Raw genomic sequence first — 10,605 nt, 5'->3', positions numbered from 1 at the left:
ATAACGATCTTGCAGTAACACACGGCAACATGGTTTCTGATGTCTGTGGAAGTTACCAGATATAGTTATTTGCCCGGTAAACCCTTACCATACAAAATGTAATCATTTACATTATGGGGACTTGCTTTTTGTCCCCATTAGACCCCATACTGTGACTGTGTAAACAGATTAAGGACCACACAACATGTGTGAGAGAGAGAGAGAGAGAGAGAAAGTCTATTATCACTTTAATTGTTATTATTTTTGAACAATGCTGATTGTAAAGGAGTCTTGTGCAAATTTACCTAGAAGTCAATTATGTGTTTCCAAGAAGAATCTCTCCCCAAAACCCACCCTCACAAAATTGTACAATTACATTCACTGACATGTGAACGTAGTTGACATTACTCAGGTAAAACGGTGAAAATACATGTCTTTCAACCCACAGCAGACAGCCTACATCCTACAACCCATAATGACTACAGCCTGATTCTACACATCCCTCCTTTAATTACTTCCTCTCCTCCGAAGACGTTTTCATACACTCCAAAATGTCATCTCGTTCTCAGAGAGAGAGGGAGTGTTTTTGTGTAAGTTCATGCTGGTACATGTGCATTTGTGTCTATTGTGTAATGTGTGTGGCACAGCTGGTTCATCTTTTCAGGTGCTGGTTCTCCCACTCACTCTCTGCCTTCTGACACTTATGATAGGTTAAGTGTCATTAAAGGTTTTCTTTTAATTCCGTGCAACTGAAACTAAAGGGAATGTGACACATTTAACTTCCATTGGTTGTTGATTTACAGCAGAGACATTCAAACATCTTCTTAAAAAAGAATGTTAAGATGAAAAAATATTACGTACTTATTGTCAATGTTAAATTGCTTTGTTTTGTTCACATTTTTATGTGAATATAAACACTCAATAAATTATGCAAATACAGCAGGAGTTTGAGTAACGTACATTTGTAAAAAGACCAAAAGTTTCAAAGCAGAACAGACCAAGAATCAATGGCATTTCATCCCTTGCCCCAAACACATAGCCCCAGCATTTTGCACATTTGCATGCAGGATTTTCTCTAGATTCACCAGAATTTAAGGAAATCAATGTTACTGTCATTAAGCTAACATTGGTTATCATGTTGTCTAGTTATGTTACATATCAGAAAACTTGTTTGCTGTCTCCATAAACTGGTTCACTAGTATTCCCAGGCATTCCAAGACGTTTTTTGATGTTGTCGCTAACCTTTTTTGTTCCTTTTAGATGCCATGTTGGGTCTAGGAGAATGGGTAGAAATTAGGATATTAAACTAGGAAAACAAAACAATATACAGCAGTCTTTGTGAACAGACACAGAAAGCCAGCAAAGAAAAAAACACACACACACAAGGGAGATACAGGTGAAGAGCTGGGGGTTCCTGCGGGATTACAAATGGGAGGAGTTCCTGTTGTAATTTTAAGGGGATTTCCCCTGTGAGCCACACAACTAATTACACAAGGGCTTTAAACTTTGATGGAGAAAGTGATGTCGGCAGGGTAAGAGAGGATGATGTTTGTGTAGCGATCATGGTGGTATGGTGGTCGAGATGATGGAAGTGAAGAACAGCTTAAGATGAAGGAGGCAAAGGCGGAGGCTTTGAACAATGATGATGTGGAACTGAAGATAATATTAAAAGTAATGATGAGGATCAGTGATTAAAGAAGGAATCAGGCAAAGGTCGAGCCTAAAGTAAATAGAGCTGTGACCCAGAGCTAGACTCATATGTTAAGACTTAGGCTGCATATGTCCTATAGGCGAGTAAAAAACTACTGTCTTTCTATTTCTGCCTGAAGCTGAGATTAGTTTGGCGCCAGTCACATGGACGCTCTAGGTGTGTGAATAAAGGCAGACATCCCACGATGTGAGTTGCTTGTGCTCCTGTGCTAATTTGTATAACTGGCTGGTGTTGGTGTGTAGCAACCGAGCCTCTTCTTCTCAACCTCCAGTTTTTGTCCCAGGCACCATTGGCACCATAGTCACTGGCCATAGTCACTGGCCACCAGTGGGACAACTGCTGTCCAGTGCAAACTGTATGCACACAGTGCTGGCCAACACTGTTCTCGCTGTTCTCTGTGTTTTTGAAGTGTGAAATTGAGACCAGATGCTCTGTAAAGCAAGTGGGAACAAGGATATGGTGTTTGTTTGTGTGTGTGTGTGTGTGTGTGTGCTCTTCTGACATTGTTTATTCAAACTCAGCGTTAAATCACAGCTCTGATAAGATTGTTCTATGTAACATCCTGTCTGTTAGAAAGCTAGAAAAATTTACCCTATTTTCCAATCACAATCGCATGCACTCACTCACTCGTGCACGCATGCAGGATACACAGTACATTGTTTCCGATCTAGATGTCCACCCTTAATTTTCCCTCAGATCTAGACCAGAGAGGGGTCGCAGAGGAAGTGTTTCCACTGGAAAACTTGCTCACGAGACAACAGTGTGCATAGACACTCCAGTATCTTGTTTCTGTCTCTGCTAATCACCAATTGGAACAGAGTCACGGATGTTGCCTATCTCTGTCTATGTGTGTCTGTGTGTCCACCTATGTCTGTCATATAAATTTAGAAGGAGCCAAGACAGTTTCCCTCAGTCACCCACCTACAATCACACATACACAAACACTCACTTTTGCAAGTGGCGCTCCTTGAGTTTTGGTGTGAAGCTGATAAAAGTTGCACGATTCATTTTAAATTCTAAAGTCATCTGGTATCCTATGGTACAAAATATTTTTAGTAGTGAAATTCAACGTTTTTTCTACTGGACAGTTAGCGTAGCGTGAAGTTAGCATAGCATAGAACATAACAACTGAATGGCAGGTCACAGAAGCTGATCCAGAATTATAATTAGAATCAAGTATTACCTGATACACACAGGCTGTTTTTTCTTATCCACAATTTTCTCCCAGCCCAAAGTGCGTAATGACTTCCGTTCCACTGTCAGAGACACCGTTCAGTCTTATCTGACTGACCTCTACTTGCTGAGATACAGCTGACATGCCCCATGGAACAAGGCTTCTTTAAAGCACGTCAACATCGACATACAGTATGTTTCTGTGTGTATGATTCATTTACTAAAGCCTCTACTGATGTTACAACCAAAGCAGATTACAGGGACCTTAAAATGATTGTATAAGGCAGTCACTCTAATTCATTGAACAAAGTGAGAGTGGGTCACCTTTCTGCACATGCATCATGGAGACTATGAGATCATTCCAGCTTTCATCAACAAATGATGTAATCTTTCAGTTGTTAAATGATCCATTATGATATGTAGCCAGTGTCAACATTCAAACTTCATATATATTATTAACCCTTTGTCTATGTTCTGTACTATATCAGAGCTCTCTCATGCTTCATCCAACTGTTTTTGTTTTGAAATGCAAAAGCATAGCACGGCGTGTTTCCATCATGGTACAGTTGGGTTTGGTACGGTTTGGAGCAGTAAAGCCCTCGGTCAGTGTTTCGCCGATCTGCCGGGTATTGCCTACGAGCGGGTGCATGTGACGACGGGCTCGCAACTGCATGCGCGCAACAGCGAGCGCACGGCTCCGCAGCGCACGGCTCCGCAGCGCATCAACAGGTGATCACAATCACACTCATTAGGAACGCACGGCAGAAACCCCGGAACAAAATAAGGAGTGAGCATTCAGTCAGTAGCTTGCAACGCAACAAACGGCAGCAGAAGAAACGGCAGCAGAAGAAACGAAAGCTGAATAACCACAGGAGTAAAACACGCATGGAAGCAGAAAGGATCAAGGAGGCTACCGGTAAGCGCGCAGCTCTTTTCCGGACAGAGATGGACTGATGTTGATGCGCTGTGCGCCTATTGTTTGTATAAAAAAGAAATAATTATGTTTATATTAAAATCGCCTGGATTGTTTTAATTTTGGTTAATGGTAATTGAAAATGTCATGATAAATATGTACAATAATCTTGGTTAAAATATAAAATGTCAGGTTGATTAAGGGCAATGGTTCTAAAAAGTGGAACTAGTTTATTTAATTTATTTATACAGTATTTGCCTAATTTAAATGTTTGAATTAAATGTGGGAATATTCATTTGAATTGTTTATTTAAATACTGTACTTCAATAGAACTTTATTTATTTAATGAAATTGTTTTATTTTGTATGTTTAAAGGTTTTTCACCTACAACGACCACCACTTCGTTACTGGTCAATAAACTCAAGAAAGAGAGTGAAATCCTGAGTCTGGTCTATTTTCTTCCCTTATCAAGTGTGGGAAACCATGACGTTGAAATACACTTGCCAGTGAAAAACCGCCTGTGACCAGTGACCAGTGAAGACTCCACCTGCGGCCACAACCGAGAGGGAAAATACTCCACCTAGGGGCCTGGAGGATCGAGCCTGCTGTCTGTCAGCTGAAGGAAACAAAATGGCAAAGTCACTAGATGATCTGAAAGTGGAGAGGACCACAGCTAAGAGACTTTTCTCCCGTCTTGCTAACAGCATTACGAGGAACCACGCAGAGATGTCCATGGAGGAGTTAAAAGAAAACTTCAAGAAGCTCACATTGGAGAGCTCCAGAGTCATGGAGGCGAATGAAGAAATGGAGGCGGCCTACATAGCAGAGTCCGATGTAACTACTGCACAGGAGCTGAGCGACCCATTGAAAGCCGACCTGGAACAAACGGAGCAGCTTTGTGAGCAGAAGACGAAGGAAGTTAAACTCCTCATTCAAAAGACACTCTGGGATGTTTATGGAGAAAAAGAACTGTCCTTAGCTCTACATGTTGCTGAAGTTGAGTGCAAGAATGTCTCCTCCACCCAGCTAGATGTGACTTTGGAAGCATATGAGTTCATGCTGACTCACTTTGAAAAGTTAGTGCAGAAGGCAAAAGAAGCGCACCAAAACTGGAACCGCTGGGCTCCGTCTGCAGAGCAAAGAGACTTCAATGCCCGTCTAAGAGAGCTTGAGGTGCACCTTCCCCAGCTGGTGTCGCGGAAGGCCGCCTTCATCAAAGCAGCAAAGATAAAAGTGGACACTGAAGAGGAACCCCCAGGCCGCCGTGCAGTTGCAGCAATAAAGCTAAAAGCCACAGCCCTACCGAAGTTTGCTGGCAACCAGCGAAGCTACTACAGATGGAGGCAAGAATGGGAGGCTCTACAGAAGCAAGGTGAACCGACTGGCTCCAAAGAAGTGAAGAAATTTCAACTGCTTGATAGCCTCGATGAGAAGATGACCAAAGATCTATGCCTGTCAACATACAACTCATCAGACGATATCTTCCAAATCCTGGAGAACCGGTTTGGGAATCAAGCCAACATCGCTCTCGAGATTGTTGAAGAGCTTCAAGCAACCCCGTCAGTCAGGAGTGGTCAGCCAAGAAAGGTCATAGAGCTCATCCAAACTGTGGAAAAAGCCCTTTATGATCTAAGTGAACTGGACAATGCAGATGCCATAAAGAACCCGATGGTGACCAAATCCATTGAGGGCAAGCTCCCAGAGACTTTAAAAAAAGACTGGCTCACCTATGCTGCTGTTGAAGGAAATGGTGTTAACCGCCACAACCGCTTTGACAAGCTTATCACGTATCTGAAATCACAGAAGTCCATATATGAACAATTAGATCAGTTAAAAGATGTCGTCGAACCCGCCAAGGAGAAGACCAAGTTCCTAAAGCACGCCAGAACAAAAGCTACCAAGTCCAGCAATGAAACAGTAGGCTGCATCATTTGTGGTGACCCAAAGCACAGAAAGAAATTATACTTCTGCAGAAAGTTTAGGACCAACCTCAAGCCATCGGAGAAGAGGGACGCAGCACAACAACTTGGTGCTTGCAAGCGATGCCTTGAAGTCCACAACGACGACTACTGCAAGAAAACAACTTACCTGTGTGGGAATTCTGAGTGCAAAGACCAACACCATTACCTTCTCTGTCCAGTTGCCAGATCCCAGCTCCAACGAACACCCAAATCAAGTCCAGTGAGAGCCGAGGGCAAAAGATACACAGAGACTCAAGAAAAGTTCCTCTCCAAACTTACACCAGAGCTGGCGCAGCAGTGTCAAGACGCCTTCTGCAATATAGCGTCCAGGGCATACAACTCCACTGCAGCAGAGCGAGGCCTTCTGGAGGAGAACTTCTTAAGCGAGTACCCGGTAATCCTAATGCTCCTCGACGTCACTGCCAACGATGGACAAAAGATCGGGACCCTCATTGACCTGGCATCAGACACGAACTACATAACACACAAAGCTGCGAGCAAGCTGAACCTGAGAAATGAAGACGTGACGCTGGTGGTTTACGGTGTTGGAGGGATGAAGGTGTCGGTCGCAACAAAGCGCTACCTCCTCAGGATACGTGTCAGCACACCAAGAGGGACCCTCAAGTCACATCAACTAATCTGCTATGGACTTGATACAATTGCTGAAGTTCACAGACATGTTCCAGCTGCCAAGTTGCAGAAAATCTTCCCAGATGTTGCTCTTCAAGACCTTGCAAGACCGAGGGAAATACAACTTCTGATCAGCCACAAAGAAGGGAAGCTGGTACCCCAGAAAGTTTGTTCTGTCGGTGACCTGGTGCTCTGGGACGGCCCGCTTGGCAAGACCGTTGGAGGCACGCACCCGGACCTCTTTGAAAAAGTCACCCTAATGGCCCATACGTCAAAGACGCACTTTGCAAGATCCATGAGAACTGCAGCAGTCAAATATACTGAATTCACCTTTAAGGATCCAGTCTCCTGTCAGTCTCCCAAACATCTGACCCAGTCCAATACAGCCACTAGCAGCAGAGACTTCCTGAAGTGGTGGAAATGGGAAAGCATTGGAGCCGCTTGTGAGCCGAGATGCGGAGGATGTCGTTGCGGAAATTGCCAACCCGGAGGGAAAGAAATGACGCTGGCGGAAGAAAGAGAGATGGAGATGGTGAGAGATGGCTTGACATACGTGAACGGAGACCATCACAGCTCTGAACCACACTGGCACACTAAGTATCCATGGACTGAAGATCCAGCATCTATACCGAACAATAAGAGAGCGGTCGAAGCCACATTCTACAGAATGGAGAAGCAGCTGGCGAAGGAACCAGAATGGAAGATGGCCTACGCTTCACAAGTCCATGAAATGCTGAATCGCAAAGCAGCAGTGAAGCTGTCCCAAGAAGTTCTGCAAAGCTGGACTGGGCCAGTGTGGTACATAAGTCACCTGGTCGCACCAAATCCACATTCAGTCTCCACCCCAGTGAGGCTAGTATGGAACAGCAGCCAGAAGTACAGAGGCCTGAGCTTGAACGATATGCTGATCAAAGGTCCCGACGTCCTGAATCCGATCAGAGGTGTCCTGCTGAGGTTCCGAACTGGTATCTTTGCTGCCCTTGGTGACATCCACAAGATGTACAACTCTGTCTGGCTGGAGGAAAGAGAGGTCCACCTGCACCGGTTTCTGTGGCGTGACACTGAAGATGCTGAGATCGAAGATTTTGCCATAACAAGAGTCAACATTGGAGACAAGCCTGCTGGTTGTATAGCCCAAGTCGCCATGCGAGAGACCGCCAACTTGCCTTCGTTCAGCCATTTCAAAGAGGAGAAACGTGTGCTGGAGGAAGACGCCTATGTCGATGATCTTCTGACTTCTCACAATGACCTCAACCACCTGAAGCGTCTCACATCCAACATTGAGCAGATCCTTAAAGCAGGAGGATTTTTCATGAAGCCCTGGGTCTACTCGGATCAAAGTGGGAGGAAAGGGAGAAGAGGTGAGAAAATGGAGTCAAAGACCATGATTCTGCCGAACCAGCTCACCGAAGAGGATAACAAAGCCCTAGGCCTCGGTTATACCATTGAAGACGACAAGCTACATGTCATGGTTGCAGTGAACTTCTCCAAGAGGAGGAGAAAAATGCGCCTCGGCCAGGACTTACTGAGAGAAGAAGTGAGAGAACAAACCCCAGACCCACTCACTAGAAGAGAACTGTTAAGCCAAGTCTCTGGTCTTTATGATCCACTCGGCCTTGTGGCTCCAGCGAAACAGAAGGGAACCATCCTGATCCGAAGAGCTTTTCAAGAAGCAAAAGTGATGTACAACATAGAAGACACCTGGGATGCTGCCTTGTCCAAAGAACTCAGAGAAGATGCCATAAAGCTCCTCCAAGAGTATGCTGATCTGAGCCTACTCCGATTCACCAGAGCTCTCACGCCACCAGATCCAGGAGGAAGACCATGTGCCATCACATTCTCTGACGGCAGTGAGCATGCTTATGGCGCTGTACTGTACCTAAGATGGAGTCGCAACCATGATGTCGTCGTGAGGCTAGTTGAGTCTAAGGCCAAGCTGACTCCTCTTGACCACAAGGGTGACCCTGTGAAGGCAGAGATGTGTGGAGCGGTCTTTGCAGCTCGGCTGAAGAACTACTTCCAGAAACACTGCCGAATCGATGTGGAGAGGTGGTACCATCTTGTCGACAGCCAAACCATCTTGGGCGCAATACAGCGAGAAAGTTATGGCTACCAGACCTTCTTCGCAAACCGAGTTGGCGAAATCCAGAGCAGCACTGACGTGCGAGATTGGTGGTGGATCCCAGGGTCGGTGAACATTGCAGACATCATCACCAGAGGGGCCAGTCCTGATGACCTAACTGAGGAATCCGAGTGGCAGTCGGGTCCGAAGTTCCTTCAGCTTCCTGAGAGTGAGTGGCCGAAAAAATCAGCAAAAGATGTTGCCGCACAAGCAAAAGACAATATCACAAAAATACAGAAGAAAACTTTTGTCGCAGCACTCACCCGAAGTCAACTGAAAGCACAAGATCAAATCACAATCCAGGAGACAGAGTCCAAGTCCAGAAGACCAACGGCAGTAGCAGCAGTCCAAAAGCTATTGGATGAAAAGCGCTTCAGCAGTCTAAGGCAGCTGGTCGGTGCAATAGCATGGACTTGGAGAGCAGTGGAGAGGTTCCTGTGTGCAAAGGTTGGAGATCAAGAAAAGTGGGAGGCAGAACATTCATCTGGCGTCATCATGGCCAAGGAAAGAGAAGATGTCTTCCGGACTCTATGCCTTGCAGCACAAGAGGGCGTACACTTTCCAAACACAACAACTGACAGACTGGTCGTTTACAAGGACCAAGCAAGCGGACTCCTGATGTGTGGTGGCAGGATCCAGACATTCAAAGAGGACGATAGAGCTGTTCCCCTGTTACCTTTCCAGGCCTGGATCTCCACTCTCCTAGCCCGAGAAGCACACAGTGAGGGGCATGAAGGAGTGGCAGGAACTTTGCTGCGGATGCGAAACAAAGCATGGGTCATCAGAGGAGGAATTATTGCCCAAAAAGTCGTTGACAAGTGTATCGTTTGCAAGAAAGCTAAAGCAAGAACCTGTCAGCAAATAATGGGAGACTTACCTGAAGAGAGGACGAATCCGGCTGCACCATTTCAATTCACGTCTGTCGACCTGTTCGGACCATACCTAGTAAAAGATGATGTCAAGAGGAGAGTGAGCATGAAAGTATGGGGCGTACTCTTCTGCTGTATGTCGAGTCGAGCTATCCATGTCGAACTGGCAAACACGCTATCAACAGAGAGCTTTCTTCTTGCTTACCAGAGGTTCACTTCTGTCCGAGGGCATCCTCAAAAGATCTGGTCCGATCCAGGTACGAACTTTATTGGAGCAAAACCTGTCCTGGAAGAGGTGTATACTTACCTGAGACAACAAAACAACGACTCACTTGAAGAATATGCTGGCAAGAATGGTACCGACTGGACGTGGAGAATCCTTCCAGCCGATTCACCTCACCGAAATGGCGCTGCTGAAGCTGCTGTAAAGATCACTAAACGAGCTCTCCAAAGTCTTGGTAAAGGAGAAGGCCTTACCTTCAGTGAATTCCTGACAGTGCTCAAGCTAGCTGCCAACCTTGCCAACGAAAGGCCCATCGATGCCAGAGTCCAGAGCCGTGAAGACCGTGTACGATACATCACTCCGAACACCCTGTTGCTTGGTCGAGCCACACAGAGTGGAGATTTCAAGGCATTTGACTACACCACTTACCCCTTCAAAAGGCTACAAGAAATGCAAATGCAAGTGAGCCACTTTTGGAAGTCCTGGAGCCAACTTGCAGGTCCCAACCTGTATATCCGCAACAAGTGGCATACTGAAAAAAGGAACGTTGCCATTGGAGACATCGTCTGGCTCTGCGACCAGAATGCACTGAGAGGGCAATTCAAGCTAGCAAGAGTCATCAGTGTGAATGCAGATCCCAAAGGCATCGTCCGGGATGTCCACGTGAAGGTCTCTCCGAGTGGGTGTGTCCAGGTAAAGACTCCGAAACCTGTGTCCGGATCGAAGGAAAAGGATTGCCAGGGTACCATACTGCATCGGGACGTGCGGCGTCTCATCGTCCTCATCCCAACAGAGGATCAAGTCGACTAGCACCAGCTCGCCTGAGAAGTGCGATCTTTCCATGTCACGCCATGACGCAAAGATCGAGTGGGAGGTGTTTCGCCGATCTGCCGGGTATTGCCTACGAGCGGGTGCATGTGACGACGGGCTCGCAACTGCATGCGCGCAACAGCGAGCGCACGGCTCCGCAGCGCACGGCTCCGCAGCGCACGGCTCCGCAGCGCATCAACAGGTGATCACAATC

At 46.2% G+C, this 10,605-nt stretch overlaps 1 protein-coding gene across 1 annotated transcript; it reads left to right on the top strand.

The window, feature by feature from the left end:
- The first annotated feature begins 3,485 nt into the window (after nucleotides 1-3,485).
- LOC131471311 (uncharacterized) lies at nucleotides 3,486-10,047 on the top strand. Its single transcript, XM_058647811.1, has 3 exons — nucleotides 3,486-3,779; nucleotides 4,152-9,960; nucleotides 10,022-10,047. The coding sequence occupies exons 2-3, from the start codon at nucleotides 4,407-4,409 to the stop codon at nucleotides 10,045-10,047; spliced, it is 5,580 nt and encodes a 1,859-aa protein (XP_058503794.1). The 5' UTR covers nucleotides 3,486-3,779; nucleotides 4,152-4,406.
- The last annotated feature ends 558 nt before the right edge of the window (nucleotides 10,048-10,605 follow it).

The sequence above is a fragment of the Solea solea genome, chromosome 13, assembly GCF_958295425.1.
Source record: "Solea solea chromosome 13, fSolSol10.1, whole genome shotgun sequence".
NCBI classification, from domain to species: Eukaryota; Metazoa; Chordata; class Actinopteri; order Pleuronectiformes; family Soleidae; genus Solea; species Solea solea.
Note: the sequence above shows the minus strand (reverse complement) of the source record. Positions and strands in the feature narration are given on the sequence as shown.